At 40.2% G+C, this 16,546-nt stretch overlaps 1 protein-coding gene across 2 annotated transcripts in view; it reads right to left on the reverse strand.

The window, feature by feature from the left end:
* The window catches only part of DNAH6 (dynein axonemal heavy chain 6), a 213,209-nt gene that overhangs the window by 16,719 nt on the left and 179,944 nt on the right, over nt 1–16,546 (reverse strand). For both annotated transcript variants that reach the window (XM_088026190.1, XM_028122448.2), the window contains exons 64-69: nt 15,078–15,238; nt 11,059–11,147; nt 9,952–10,098; nt 8,330–8,468; nt 2,651–2,770; nt 1,965–2,086 (exon numbers count right to left, since the gene is read on the reverse strand). In XM_088026190.1, coding sequence (XP_087882316.1) covers nt 1,965–2,086; nt 2,651–2,770; nt 8,330–8,468; nt 9,952–10,098; nt 11,059–11,147; nt 15,078–15,238 — 778 coding nt within the window. The remainder of the gene's footprint in view (nt 1–1,964; nt 2,087–2,650; nt 2,771–8,329; nt 8,469–9,951; nt 10,099–11,058; nt 11,148–15,077; nt 15,239–16,546) is intronic.

Consider the following 16,546-nt stretch of genomic DNA (forward strand, 5'->3'; position numbering starts at 1 on the left):
ATATCTTTAATGTAAAGACTCTATTGATGGCAGGCAGAATTAGTTAACCTAAAGCAGCTAATCAAAGAAATCTGTTGGCTCATACACTGGGAAGAAGAGAACACAAGTCACATGGGTCTCAGGCATGAATGGATCTAATGTTTTCTCTCCAGTACATGCTTGGTTGTTTCTCTCTTTCCTATGGCAGATGAGCTTCTTCCATGTGGTAGGGGAAATGGGTTGAATGTCAATGATAAGGCCACAGACAGCTACAGATATGCAGTATCCTAGCCAGTGATTCCAAAGGAAAGAGAAATCCCTCCCCCAATCCTAGCATCTGTCTATACTAAAGCTTAGGGAAGAATTCTCATTCCCCCAACCTGCTCCATGTACCTGTTCCTTGGACCAGTTCCAGTGGCTAGGTGATGGAGTGCTGCCTTTGGCCAGGCCTGAGTCACATGCCCACCTCTGAAGGTAAGGAGGTCTTAACCAGAATTTCATGGAATGAGGAAGGGGCTGTTATCCCAAAAGGAAGAGATTGGGAGTAGGGCATAACTCTACCAGAAAAATGGAGGAAGGGAGGCTAGACCGAAAAGCATACCACTGTGCTCACTACATGCCTGCTGTCTCATTCTCAGTCATTGTTAACCAATGGAAAACACAAAACTACACTCCTCGGTGCACACTGCCAAGAGTGTTACCTCTACCAACAGTGCTGTATTTCTCACAGGATGCAGCACGTCTTACAATATCTACACTCCCCTTTCCCCTTCTTCCCCTCCCCGCTCGCCCCATGCCCCACCCACTCCAGAGCAAATGATCAGATACGAGTGAATATTAACACTTGTAAATCTTCCTGAAAGCAGAATAATGAAAAACAAGATAATATTCTAACTCCTTGCTAAATAGCAAAGCAATTTTTTATGGCAGAGAACCATGACATAAGGTGGCAGAGCATTGACCTCCTGGGTTTTTTTCTGGAAGTTCCACTGTTGTTTCTTATGGATTCATTGATATCTAGGTAGACCTCACCCTCTAACACTTGTATGGGCAAAATTTAAGTTGAAAGGAAGATGATTCCCTTCAGCCTTGTGAGCCAAACCTAGTCTCCAACCTTTATAGTATTCCAGGCTCCAAGGGACAGACCTTAGTTCATGACTTTGGTTCATCCACAGATGCCTGACCATGGCAAATGAATAAACTGGAAAGGTATGTAGGCACAGGTAATGGAGGAGCCTCAGGTGCCATTTTGACAAACTTGGACTACCCCTAGGTAATGGTGGGGCATCAGAAGGTCTTAGAGGAATGAAATGACCCAGTTTGCTCTTTGGACATACTGCTAGTGTCTGGTACTGTGACCTGATGAACCACAATTTTAAAGGACACTGTTTTTGGGACACCTGGGTGGCTCAGTTGGTTAAGTGACTGCCTTTGGCTCAGGTCATGATCCTGGAGTCCTAGGATCGAGTCCCATATTGGGCTCCCTGCTTGGCGGGGAGTCTGCTTCTCCCTCTGACCGCCCCCCCCATTCTCTCTCAAATAAATAAATAAAAATCTTAAAAAAAAAAAGAACACTGTTTTATCTGTCTTGGATGTTTGTCATTGTACTTTTATAACTTAATCATCTGTGGATCCATAAACCTTTGTGTAATACGATACAGATTTGCTCAGTGTGGAGGGAAAAGGGCAAAAGAGAAAGGACTGTCTGGATTATCGTCCAAATCCCCAAGTTAAGGTGGGCTAGCGGGTAGAAGGCCGGGAGGTGGGGGAGTGGCCAGTGACAGGGAAAAATGCATGGATCTTAGGATGCTGTGAAGGATCCAGAGGGAACAGGCTAAATTGGAATCAAATGCTGAAGTTGAGGTTAAACATTTACTTTGGTTATTTAAGGATTTAACAATTTATGGGACTAGTGAGATGATTATTGATGTTTCAAGTTTACATACACATTATGAAAATATATTTTAGGTTAAAAGGCCACATACCTGGAAAACTAGGTTGGCATTTTCATGCATTCCAAATATTTCTGGGTCATCCATCAAAGGCAGATTTTCAATGTAGTCCTTAAACTCTTGTAGGCTGTCAGCCAAAGGTGCAAAATAGATGCCTGTTTATTGAAAACACAGAAGGCAGATATGTTTCAAATAGACTAGCTTTGTACCACCAAGGTTAGTCCTTCTCTGCCTGTTCAGATGGTGGCTATAATCAAGTGCCTTCCACAGAAAAGGGGATTGTTTTCCCCACCCTCCTTGCCTTCATTACTGTGCCTGGTCACTTTCCCTTTTCTTGAGGCCTTGAGCATGTGATTAGTCTCCTACTCTTTCAGGGTGTTTCCTCCAGAACCTTTCAAGATTCTGGGAATCCAGGGATGTGCTGCTGAAAGCCATGCCTTGGTAAAGAGCTCCAAATTTATAGAACTTTGAAAGCAAATTTAGACCAAATACAACCCATTTTAGAGCAAATAATTCAAAGTGGGTACTGCACAAAAGATATTTTTGTGCTTTAACTGCCAAGCCACTTTTGGAGGTGGTCAAGCGTGGGGCTGGGGCAGGCGGGCGTGGGAACTGGGCTGTGATGACTGGACACCGAGAGCTCCTGGATGGAAAACTGAGAGATGCTGCCAATGACATCTTGCAAAAGGTCCTTTCCGGAATATTGAAAAGTCATTCACCTGATTCCGAATATTTATAATCCTCTTCTAATGTTTCAGGAGAAAAGAACCTTTTTAAGACCGTACGAAGGCATCTTTGATCCCAGGTGTCTGTAACTCTACCACCATATGTAATTTCACCTGAAAAGGAGTTTGCATTTTTAAACATATTTTTTATTGATATGCTTAGCTAAATTCTGATAGGTTTATTTATATGCACATTTATTTGGAACTGAAAGTGAAAAGAGCATATCAGAGTTTCCTTCAGAGAATAAAAGGCAGGAAAAAACCTAGTATATGTACCTTACCCTAATTATTTTGCTTTCCCCAAATAACCAGAACCAAAGCCACTGAGCTCTCTTTCTGTCTTTCTTTCTTTCCTTCCTTCCCTTTCTTTCTTTTCTTTCTTTCTTTCTTTCTTTCTTTCTTTCTTTCTTTCTTTCTTTCTTTCTTTCTTTCTTTCTTTCTTTCTTTCTTTCTTTCTTTCTTCTTTCTTTCTCTTTCTTTTTCTTTCTTTCTTTTTCTTCTTTCTTTCTTTCCTTTCCTTCTTTTTCTTTTTCTTCCTTCCTCCCTTCCTTCCATTTCTTCTTCTTCTTCTTCTTCTTCTTCTTCTTCTTCTTCTTCTTCTTCTTCTTCTTCTTCTTCCTCTTCTTCTTCTTCTTCTTCTCCTCCTCTTCATCTTTTTTCATCTTTCTTTGTCCTCCTCCTCTTTCTCCTCTTCTTCTTCTTCCTCCTCCTCTTCCTCCCCCTCCTCCTCTTCCTCCTCTTTCTCCTCTTCTTCCTCTACTTCTTTTGCTGCAAAATACTGATTTTGGGCCTTATTCCATCATTGATCACAGTATTCTAAAACATATACACTTCCTATGCAACACTGATTCTTTTTGAGGCCAGCAAATAAATGGACCCAAAACATTGACAACAAGTCATTGAAACTGTATGCATACTTTATAATTATTAAAATGAAGCCAGGGAGGAAAGATAGGTCCAAGGTGAAAGAGACGACTTGCCTCACAGAAATTATGTTGTGGGGAATTAAAACTTATTAGTACCCCATCTCTTTTTTCACAGAGCAGTTACTTTCAGCATGCTCCACAGTCATCCCAAAATTCTAAATAGGAATGATATCTATTCTTCTTTGGAATAATATCATTGCTGATATAATTCCTTGGGAAAACTCCAGATCCATTGCTACGTTTCGTTATTTGCCACTGTAGTGTTCCCAGAAGGATTTTACCTATGGTACTGACACTCAACTTCTGGATTCTCTGAATGTTCAGCCATTCTTATCTCTATATCTTCCATTATGTCAGGAAGAAGTGTTTTTCATTCTTTTTCAAGCTGAGATGGTTGGTTGAAAGAAAGTTATTTCAGTCTTTGGAATCTCAATAATTTATTTCTTCTAAGGGAGCAATGTCTTTACTTGCACCTCTCATAGGTACACTTATTTTCCCTCTCCTGTTGAAGCATTTTTGGTCTGTCGTGTTGGATCAACCACTCGGGGAGGGGAGAGGAGGTAGAGTAGGTATTACAGCTGGTGGTCAAGTAGCTAAATCTCTGTATTAGCAATTCTAAGAGGGAAGAAAGAGATGCTATTGTATTTTCCTGGGTATATTCTTCAGTCACCTTCTAGGAAGTCTTGGAACACAAAGTTCGGTTACATCTTTGTAGTGGGTCCATCAGGTCTGGGCCTAAATTGAGGCTCCTCTTGGATCCTTGGGGCTGGATGGGAATGTAAGCTCAGGTTTCTCCAACTGCATGATGGTGTCTGGAAAGGAGGATGGCCAGGAGAACTAAGACTTCTATAGTTGGTAGGTGGTGAGAGGAAAGAGTTGCCCTAAAGTACTTTTTTTTAAGTCACAAAGGACAATATCTGCATTTTGAGAAGAAGCACAGAAATATTTTCCTTACAAATCATCAGACTTTGTGCTTCTCCATCCAGATTGAGTTTTACCCTTTTCTTGGATCAAACTGAGTAAATAATTTTGACTCAGAGTAGATGACTCACTTTTGGGCTCAATTTTAGGAAGGAGTCTTCTGGGTTTGGTCTTCCCAGAAGAGGGACCTGGGGAGGAAGTGTCTACCATACATGCCAACCACCTGTCCTGGCCCTGGCATCACAGTCCCCGAGGGTCTTGTTGCAGATTCCAGTGTGGTGGCTTCCCCCTTCTCTTCCTCTTCTATCCCCAGAGGCTGGCTGAGGGATGGCCCAATACAAACTGGACAGGCCTTAGGTTTGGCTTTGTCCTTGCCTACTTTGAGCTTAGATCTGTCTCCTAGACTTATGTATTGCTATACCTTACACTATAAAATTTTAAGACCTCCCCCACCCCCAAATACCTTCTCATATTTAAAGCCTCCTCAGTATTTCTCTGTTTAGTCTCTCCTGTTTATTTTTATTTATTTTTTAAAAAGATTTTATTTATTCATTTGAGAGAGAGAGAGAGAGCACAAGCAGGGCAAGGGGCAGAGGGAGAGGAAGAAGCAGACTTCCTGCTGAGCTGGGAGCCCAACATAGTGCTCGATCCCAGGACCCTCGGATCATGACCTGAGCTGAAGGCAGATGCTTAGCCATCTGAGCCACCCAGGCGCCCCTATTCTCTCCTGTTTCGTTTCCCCACTGGTGTTGCTGTATGTTCTTGTTCAGTCCTTCATGTTGCTTTTATTATAGTTTGCAAATTATTATACCTCTTTACAGCCTAAAGGACTATGATTGCCAATCATTGATTACAAAGTAGAACCAAAATTTATTAACAACACACACAGGCCTTTCAGGTTGTGCTCCCAGTTTACCTTTTTTAGTTTTGTTGAAGATAAAGCTCCCCTCCATGTACATCCCCTCTTCCTACTATGCACCAGCCCAACGGAATTGCTCACAAGTTCTACAGTCAGGCCACACCTCAACCCGTTGGGCTTTTACATCATTGATTCTCTCAGCCCAGTGTGCTCTCCTGCCTTTTCTCTCCCAGTGAGCCCAACTTAGCTCAATGTAGCTGTTCAGCACTTAGCTCCCAGCAGAGCTCTCCTGGCTTCTCCTGGGGTAGTGTTGTTCTTTCCTAGTTCCCACAGCATTGTGCAGACACTTCTGATTTGGTTATTATCCTAACATAGAGTTTATTCATTATCTCCACCCTCCATGCCATGAGTTTTTGGCAGGCAGGGTCTATGTCATCTTTGTATTTCTAGCATCTCTTGTAGTAGTGTTAGGCAGTATTTTCTGGATTAATGCATAAATGACTGCCCAAAATACCACCCTATGGATAAAGCATTCATTGCCTTTTTGCTCCTATCCATTTTTTAAAAACAGCTTTAATAAAGAGCTATAATTTAAAAATCATAAAATCCACATAAAATTTACATGTATAATTCAGTAATATTTAGTAAACCTGCAATGTGTGTGTAACCGTCACCACAATCTAATTTTAAAACATTTGTATCCTCCCCCAAAAGAAACCTTGTGCCCCTTCTCAGTCACTCTCCATTCTTGCCCCTGCTCCATGCAACCAGGAATTTACTTTCTGTCTGTATACATTTGTTTTTTCTGGAACTTTCATATAAATGGAATCATACAATGTGGTATTTTGTGCTGACTTAAAAAAAAAAAGACTATTTTAGAGAGAGAGGGAGGGAGAGAGCAAGCAGGGGGAGGGGTAAAGGGAGGGGGAGAGAGAATCTTAAGCAAGCTCTCTGCTGAGTGTGGATCCCACCTCAGGGCTCAATCCCAGGACCTTGATATCAGGACCTGAGCCCAAATCAAGACATGGATGCTTAACTGACTGAGCCACCCAGGTGCCCCTGTGCCTGACTTTTTTACTTAGCATAGAGTGTGTGGGGTTTTCCTATGTTGCAGCACGTATCCATACTTTACTCCTTTTTATGGCTGGATAGTACATTGTGTGGATACGCCACATTGTTTTTCCATTCACCAGCTGATGCAAGTTCACATTGTTTCCACTTTTTGGCTATGAAGCAATGCTGTTATAAACATGTACAAAGTTTTTGTGTGGACATGTGTTTTCATTTTTTTCCTGGGTATATACATAGGAGAGGAATTTCTGGGTCATATGGTAAGTCTATTTTAAAAATCTTCTAAAGTAGTGGAACCATTTTACATTGCCACCAGCAATGTATGAGGGTTCCACTTTCTCCATATCCTCACCAACACTTCGTTACTCTTTTTTTGTTGTTTCATTTATTAATTATAGTCATCCTAGCCGGTATGAAGTGGTATTTCATTGTGGCTTTAATTTTCATTTCCTTAATGACGGAGCATCTTTTCATGTGCTTATTGGGCATTTATATCTTCTTTGGTGAATTGTCTGTTCAAATTTTTTGCCTATTTTTAAATTGGTTTATTTTTCTTTTCACTGTTAAGTTGTAAGTGTTCTTTATATACTTTGTATACAAGTGCCTTATCAGACATATGATTTGCAGATATTTTCCTTCAGTCTGTGGCTTGTCCTTTCACTTTCTTGTTGGTGTTTGCTGAAGTATAAAAGTTTTAAATGTTGATGATGTCCGTTATTATTTTTTCTTTATTGCTTGTGTTTTTTGCATCATATCTAATAAGTCATTGCCTAACCCAAAGTCACAAAGATTTACTTCTATGCTTTCTTCTAAGAGCTTTATAGTTTTAGCTATTACATTTAGCTCTTACAGGACTCATTTTGAATTAATTTTTGTGTATCATATGAGATAAGGATCCAAATTCATCCTTTTGCAGATGGATATCTAACAGTCTCAGCATCATTTGTTGAAAAAATTATCCTTCCTCCATTGAGCCGCCCTGATACCTCTGTTGAAAGTAAGCTGATCATCAATATAAGGTCAATTGACCATCACCATTTTATTAAGCAGTGTTGGCCCCACTAGAGTAGTGGAGTGCTGGAGGCCAGAGTATAAAGTAGCCCCCTAGATTCCAAGACCACCCCTTTTCGTCCACTCTGTGGATGGTCCTCATTCATTTTCACGGTTGTTTCACTGACCTCCATTTCCAAGGTTTATTTGCCTTTCAAGGCTCTAGATCACCTGATCCCTCTCTGTTCTTCCCCATTTCCCTTACTCACCAGTAAAAACCACCCATTCCCATTCTGCCCCTTTTCAGAGTGCTCTTCTTCCCCCCACTTCCCAGTGCAAATCATTTCTTCATTATTCGGGCCTACATATTCCACATTGGACCTAATTTTTTGGCACAAGGTCCCATGTGGCCACAATTAATATTTGCTAAAAATTGTAATTCCTGAAATATTTTTTCCTTTTTCACAAGTATACCTGAATCAACAGGTCTCTACTAGTCAAGCAATGTTCAGATTCTTTTGAATTTAAGAGCATACTCTTGAGGCTAGACTGACTGAATTTCAATCTTGGCTCCACCACTTATAAACTGTGTGCCTCAGTTTCCTCATGTATAAAATAGGTATATAACAGTCCTCACCTCATAGGGTTGGTGTGAGGATTAAATCTGCTAATTCTTGGGAAGTGCTGAACATAGTACTTGGCATGTATCAAGAGTGATATAAGGTTCTGCTATTATTATTTGGGAAAACATCTGCCCATTTTCTATGTGTAAATATTCTCATGATATTCTTATCATGGTCTTATCTTCACAAAGGGACTATCAGAATCATCATCACCACTATCAAACACTGGGGGAAGGATGCCATCTTTATGTGGGCCATGGCCTGTCCACGTGGGCATACTGACCAGTAATGTAAATCAATGCATCCCAGGGAATCTTTCCTTCTTGACAATAAAGGTTGAGGTTTAGTAAAGCACATTCCCTGTCACTGTCATTAAATTCATAGCAGATATTCCAACCAAGGGGGCCAAACTTTTTTCTCTCCTAGAAGGGAAAATGAAAATAGTCTTACATAAAATTTGATAAAATTAACTTTGTATAAAATATTGAGAAATTAAAGGTTTCTATTGAAGCTGGGCATCCTCATTCTGTAAAATCAGTTAAGATCATTAAGTTCAATTTCATCTAGGCTTTCAGTCTGGCTTACAGCAAACATGGGCGGCATCTCTTCCTCCAGTCCTAGCTCTTTGCCAAAATTTCCGAAAGAAAATTTGATATTACTGGAAATATGATAGATCTGTGAAAAGGACATTTGTTCTTCATGGTAAAATAAAATATTTCCCCATCAAAATAGGCAAAAAAGAAAAAAAATTCTGACACTAATCATCTATCTGATGGCAAGAACTACTCTCTACTCTTCTAAGGCATCTATCACCTAGGCTTTTCAGTCATGTCACAATGTGCTGATTACATACTGACTTCTCTGCAGTGACATCTTTTTTTTTTTTTTTTTTAAAAACTGGTACACAGAATCAGAACCCTTGTTTCATGACTTCACATAGTGAAGTCTTTCCCTTTCCTCATTATCTCCCTATCCCATCTTAATTTCTTAATTCCAAACTAATGATTATACGAGAGGTCTCATATTCCCTCCTCTTGATTTCAAAATTTCCCTAAGTCTTGAACCACCTCCCTATCTTAGCTGTTTTTCTTTGTGCAACGGGGGCCTCACACCTGGAGCCCCTGGTCCCACCCTCACAGATCTCCTCTAGGACCTTGTTTACTTATTTATTTCGTATTTTGCATCTTTAATCTTTGTTTTTTTCTTTACAGGTTCTTTCTCTGGAGACCATACACATTTGAAACCTAGGCAGCCAGTCTAATTAAGATACCATGTAGAGACATGTAGTCGAAGAGTCAGAATTTAAGTGCAGGGTCACAGGATGGACACCAAATCATAGCAGTGAGCTTTGAGCAGAGGGAAGGAGAGAGTAGTACTGAGTTGAAGATCCTCTTTCAGGGGACTTGGGGCTCTGGTCACAGGGAAGAGGCTCTTAAGTGTGGTGAGCCCATTCAAATAGGAACAGGCAAGAATGAAACTATTGCAAGAAAAATGATGGACTGATATGTATGTGCAAAGAAGGGATAATAAAATTAAACCTGAAATTATGGAGATATGGGACCACCGATTTCAGAAGTAGAGCCTGGAGGGAAGCAGATTTGGGAGTGAGGCATAGCTGAAGAGATCAATTTTGTGCTTTTGAATTTAACCTCATACATTTATTCAGGTGATGGTGTCCTTTGGTCAGATCAGAGTAGAGCTGGGAGGCGAAGCCGTGAGCTGCTGAGGTGAGGGGAGTACAGAGAAATCAGCCACTGAGGGAGAACAACTTGGGTTCAGACCCTGAACTGGGCCTCAGCGCTTCACAATGCCACTTGTAAGCTCTCATGTAATTCCCACTTTTTAAAAAATTTATTAACATACTGCACTTTCTTGTTTCTACTAAAAAGCAAAAATTAAGTGTACCTGAATAATTGCATGGAAGAAGCAAATGCCAAATATTATTTGTCTCCATTTTCTTCCAAGTATATTTTCTTCAAAAAACGAAGGTGTCATTTCAGTAAATGCTCGTCTGATATTGGCACGTAAACCTTTCGGAGGCTCATTGGTTACCTGGATTCAGACACATATGTGGCAGAGAGGGCAATTTTATAGATTCACATTATTTCTGAATAACACACATAGAGTGAAGCCATCGAGAGGATGTGGGGCATTCCTGGCATGTGGGGCCCTGCTCTGTATCTTGCTCAACCTCAGTCTCTGCAAAGTTGGGCTTCATGGGGTCTTTAGACCTACAGTGGGTGAACTGTCTCTACAAGAACCTCAGACAATTTCTTTTGGTGTCCATTTTTCTAAATATGGGCCAGAAAGTATGCTCAGGTCTGCAGCGCTGGATTTTCCACGCATCCCAACATAGGTATCCCTGGATGACATGGGACAGGGAAGGAAGAGGCATCTCTTCTTCCTGAGTGATCATTCATATGCAGAGGCTTCCTACATATTGGAGACTTCCAGCACTGAAATCCAGCAGCCATACTACCTGTAGGCCTTCCTATCTCTCACATGCTCAAATAGCCTCTTAATTCTGGGAGGGGTTCCATTCTTACTACACTGCCTTCTTGACATTTTTTCTTTTCTTTTTTTTTTTTTTTTAAAGATTTTTTATTTATTTATTTGACAGAGAGAGATAGTGAGAGCAGGAACACAAGCAGGGGGAGTGGGAGAGGGAGAAGCAGGCTTTCCACAGCAGGGAGCCCAATGTGGGACTCAATCCCAGGGTCCTGGGATAATGACCTGAGCCCAAGGCAGACGCTTAATGACTGAGCCACCCAGGTGCCCCCGTGACATTTTCTTATAGAGTTGAATGATCAACAGACTAGGGCACGCAAAGATGGGAGTGGCCTGGGAAACTGCCCGCGTGCTAGCAGGTGAAGGGATACTGACTTCCCCCTCCCCACCTGGGTCACCCACACTTTGATGTGGTCCTGTGTGGGGCCTGGGATCCCCGGACCTACTCGGGGAACACTCTGAGGCCAATCATTTTGCACCATTCCAACCATGAGCATACGTTACCTTGACAGAATTTTGAAGAACTGTAACAGGAAATGTACTACTAGGCATGGAACTTAAAAAAAGTCGAAAAGTGTCCTTGATAGTAATAGCTGTTTAAAACAGACAACAAAAAAAGGAAAATGCTTAACTTAAAATAATACTTTTACATTACAAACACTTATTATGGGATAGCAAAAAACCCGCTGTGAGCTCTGTGTAAAGGCTAGCTTAAGTCTTTTATGTTGTAAAATGTTCTAAAATGGAGGTGGGAGGAATTTTTATAGAAACTCTTAATACATGAAAATTTGGCAATCTAGACACTGGCACATTTGAGTAAAGAAATTAAGGACACATTAATTTTTAATACTTGGAGTTGTTAAGGGCCTTCCCTCTGAGATGGGGAAAATTTTCAATTAAAAAATAGGACTGTTACTGCCAGTGCTCATGAAGTGTTTTGTTTTATTTTTAAACAATTCAGTTTATGGCAGATTGCATGAAAATGGTCAGAAAACCCCATGGAGAAGAAAGGGATTTCTCCACTCTGCAGATGAGTTGCAAAGGGAATTGAGGGAGCAGGGGTATGGACAGACTTCATGAGTAGCATGAAGAAGTTAAGTCAATATGCTTACTTTGTGAGCTTTGCACAGAAAGCCTAAGAAAATGAGTTCCCTTCTGGGTTCAAAAGGCTGAAGCAAAGTTGGGAAAACTGTGTTGTTCCCATTATAGGAAGACGCAGGCATCATCCACGGATGACTTTCTTGGTGCTGGTTTTTAAGTACATATTATGGTATTTCTCCAGCATTCTAGGCCTGCTCCCTCCCTAGGGTCTTTGCACTGGCTCTTCCTTCTGCCTGGAATGCCCTGCCTTTAGATTCCCTCACTTTCTTCAAGTCTTGGTCAAATGTTACCTTCTCAAAGAGGTTTACCCAGATCACACTGTTTAAATCGCTACCCACTCTTCCTCCCTATCACCCCAACCCCCGCCCATTTCATCCTGACCTTTCTGATCCTCCTTACTCTATTTTTTTCCAAAGCACTAGCCACATTCTATCATACCATGTAAATTACTTATTTATCATATAGTTTAATTATTGTTTGTCTCCCCTTACTAACATTTAAGTTCTAGTAGGGCAGATATCTATGGTTGTTTTGTTCACTGTCCTACCTTAAACATCTAGAAAAGGGCATGGTACATGGTAGGTTCCCAAATATTTATTGAATGAATGACTGTAGATTAAAACTGAATTTATGCTTATTTTGGTAATCTAAATTCATGAACTACATTAAATAGCTAAAATTAAAAGTTAGTTCTAGTACAATTCTAGAGCAACACTGAAGTTGCTTGCATGGTAAAAACTATTAGGTATAGAAGTCAGACATCAACCAAAGTCTTAGGGCTAATGATTTCAATAACCAAAAATCCAAAGCATGAAAAGGGCAGATTTAGAGAAGTACTTTTTTTCATACTTTTTCTGTTATAATTGCAGAAAGCATCAAGAATATTAACTTTCACAGACATCATAGAAGTTTCAAACTGGAATGGAACCTCAGGAAGCGAAGATGCCATGTGGGCATCTTATGGCTGGGTTAACTGAGGCCCAGAGAGGGGACATGGTAGCACAGGCAGGAAGTAGTGGGGGCAGAACTCTACTCAGGTCATAGAATTTCGAGTCCAGAGTTTTTGCTTTTTCCTTTGTTTCTTTTTTCTTTTGTTCACTTACTCTTTTCGGCTTATTACCTGAATATATTTTATTTTAAATGGGTTCAAGTTAAACATCAGAACTCAAATGGGTACATTACTAAATGATTGTAACAAGGGCCAGAAGACGATTTTTTTTATCCATTTAAGCTTTGGTAAGCCAAAGGCACTTCAAAACCACACCCAACTTCAGCTGGCTTCCATAGCCTGTCCAGCCTCTGGCATATACTCGCTCATGTCCCAGTCACCATGAGGCTGAACAACGTCTCCTTATTTTGAAGGCTCATGTAGTCCCAATGCAGCAAATTGATTTTTAGATGCCTTCCCTAGCATTCATTCTTAATTATAAGCCTAATCATCAGCAACCCCTGGACAGTGGTGAATACCTTGTCATTTTTTTCTTTAATTATTTAAATGGAAATAAGCCACAGGCCCAGTTGTAAGCAGGCCACTCTTATTTGCACTGCAAAAGGGTGAAAAGAGTGGAGATTCTGGATGGTTGATGTGAAGGACTCCATCCTTGCTGGAAGAAGCAGTCTGCAGAGGCAAGGAGTGGGGAACCAGGAAATGAGGGATCTTTAGGTGATGGCTGTTATGTCTTGGCTGTGGGGTGGTGTCCAGTGTAGGCTGGCCACTTTGTAAAGGCAGCAGTAAGTAAAATCACTTGCAAAACTGGCTGTAGAGCTCCCACCTTCCCAGAAAGCTTCTGTGGTCAGGGCATAAAGGAAGACCCTAGAGAAAGGGCTCTGGATATCCTAGGTTGGTAGGATGGCCTTCTGACAGAGTAAAGTGGGGCTCACACAGTTTTTTAACAATAATATGGTTCCTAAGGTTTCAATTATTTTTATACTAACATTTTAAAATAAGTAGATTCTATCTTAATCTCAGGAAACAAACTGAGGGTTGCTGGAGTGGAAGGGGTTGGGAGGGATGGGGTGGCTGCGTGATAGACATTGGGGAGGGTATGTGCTATGGTGAGCACTGTGAATTGTGTAAGACTGATGAATCACAGACCTGTACCTCTGAAACAAATTATACATTATATGTTAAAAAAAAAAAGAAGATAGTAGGAAGGGAAAAATGAAGGGGGGTAAATTGGAGGGGGAGACGAACCATGAGAGACTATGGACTCTGAGAAACAAACTGAGGGTTCTAGAGGGGAGAGGGGTGGGGGGATGGGTTAGCCTGGTGATGGGTATTAAGGAGGGCACGTATTGCATGGAGCACTGGGTGTCATACGCAAACAATGAATCATGGGTCACTACATCAAAAACTAATGATGTATGGTGATTAACATAATAAAATAAAATTAATAAAAAAAAGAAAAATAATAAAATGAGTAGATTCTAAATCCTCTTCTTTCTTTGCAGCCCATTATACTTTCTTGATTAGGAAAGAAAGTGCTGATGTTATAGTTAGCGGCAGTAGCGGTAGCAACTATGAATAATGCTGGGTACGCCCATGGGGTGTGTGTAGCTGAAGCCGCTTGAAAGCATAAAGTTGAACAAAAATCAAAATGGCTGCACTAATGCTTCAGGGAAGTTGGATTTTAAACTAAGTCACCTTTTTTCTCTTTTGCAAATCTCCCCTCCTCCCTTCTTAGCCTTTTGTTTCAGGAACCTGATACCACCCTGAAGACATGATGAACCAGTCTGGTGGCACGCACACGATTCCTGTCAAAACCAGCTAGATCCTGTATTTCCCTATTAACTCCGCCCCCCCAGCCCCTATCCTTCAGGTGGGCTTGCAGTTTTGAAGGCCACAGCCTGCTGCAGCCTCCTTTGCCCCGCAAAGCAATATAGCTATTGTTCCTCTTTACCCTAAACTCTGTCTTTGCTTCGCTATTTTGGCTCCGAAGCACTGAGGTCGGTTTTCCACAACATGGCTAGGAGGCACACATGAGGGTTAGTTAGTTGGCATAGGAGTCACAGAGAATAAGAAGTGGTGAAACATGACTCTAGGGGGATTGGTGGCAATTTGAATCTGTGAATCTTCTCTCATTCTGTAGTGAAAGATTTAATTTCCTTGCTTTGTCCTAAGTCCATTTTTCTATTTCTTTTATCATGTCTATATGTAATCTATTTTGAATTCAAATGGCCTCCATAGAAAGGAACATGAAACAGAAATGATCCAGTGGATCATACCCACAACTTGGAGTCTGAAGATCTTTTTTCAAGTCTGGATTGTATAATTTAACTAAAACTCTCTAGGTCTCAAATTCCTCCTTTTTATTATGGGGAAACATAATTCCTACAATAAAAAATTATTACAAGAATTGGATTCAACAAAGAAAGCCTACATAAAAAGGTATTATTATGCAAATGCTATGTTGTCAACATACTTGAATCTGTGAAGGTTTTAATTAGTTCTTCCATTGCCAACATCCAAGAAACAGCAAGATGGCAGTTTTGCAAAAATACCCAGTTTCCTGATTTCATTGCATCTTTGATCATTCTTTCAGCAATGGGTCCTTGTCCTTGCCCCAGTGAAATTGATTGCACCCTGAATTCCACAACAACAAAAAAAGGCTGTTTTATGTTATTTATAAGCAATGAGATTATGAAGAAATGTAAATATAGTATACTCCTAAAATATGCACACATTTCAAATCCTCATTTTAATAGATGTGCAAATATTTATTTTCTTGTTTTTAAAAACATTATCTACTATAACACACATATAGAAAAGTCCAAAAAACCAAATATATAGCTCTATGAATTATCACAAATGAACACCCGTGGTTGAGAATGAAGTTTGCCAACACCCCAGAGACATCTCTTTTTATGCTCCTTTCTACTCCAATGACTTTTCCTTCCTCCTTCCCAAAGGGACCTGTTATCCTGATTTCCAACACTATAGATTAGTTTTTAAAAACTTAAAAAAATTTTAAGTCTCACATCCATATAGAGTAATACATAAATCATTAGTGTATGGCTTAATGAAGTCTCCCAAAGTGAATGTGTACACTTGTACCACCACACAGGACACAAAAAAAAGAGGATTACCAGCATCCACCCAATCAAGAGACTTCTTCATTCTCAAAGGTGAAAACTATTTTGAATTCTAACACCATAGATTAATTTTACTAGCTGTTATGTTTTATATAAATGGACTTATATAGTATATATATCTTGTCTTTGGTCTGTTTCAATCAACATTATTTTTTTAATTTATTTTTTATTTTTTTTAAAGATTTTATTTATTTATTTGACAGAGAGAGAGGGAGTGCACACAAGCAGGCAGAGCGAGAGGGAGAAGCAGGCTCCCCACTGAGCAGAGAGCCTGACGTGGGGCTCGATCCCAGGACCCTGGGATTGTGACTTGAGCTGAAGGCAGTGGCTTAACCAACTGAGCCACCCAGGTGCCCCAACATTATTTTTTTAGATTAATTCATATTATTGTGTGTCATTGTAGTTCATTCATTTTCATCGCTATATAATATTCCACTCTGTGATTATACCAAAATTTATTCATCTATTCTGCTCTTGATGGACATTTGGGTTATTTCTGGTTCTTGGCTATGACATCCAATGCTGCACTAAACATCTTCTACATGTCATTTGGTATACACGCACACTCCATTTTGTTTTGTATATTCCTAGGAGTAGAACTGCTGTTTGACACAGTATGTGTATATTTAACTTTATTATAATATCAAACTGTTTTCCAAAGTGATGCCACCATTCTGAATTCAACTTCCACGGAGAGTATTTTTTCTCCATATCCTTACTAGCACCTGGAGGATGTATAGTGGTATCTCACTGAGGTTTTAAATTGTTTCCCCTTTTCATAGTTTTATTTGTTGGCCAT

Source organism: Eumetopias jubatus, unplaced genomic scaffold, assembly GCF_037043125.1.
Source record: "Eumetopias jubatus isolate StellerSeaLion01/CBP00866 unplaced genomic scaffold, mEumJub1_p1.0 scaffold_9, whole genome shotgun sequence".
NCBI lineage: Eukaryota > Metazoa > Chordata > Mammalia > Carnivora > Otariidae > Eumetopias > Eumetopias jubatus.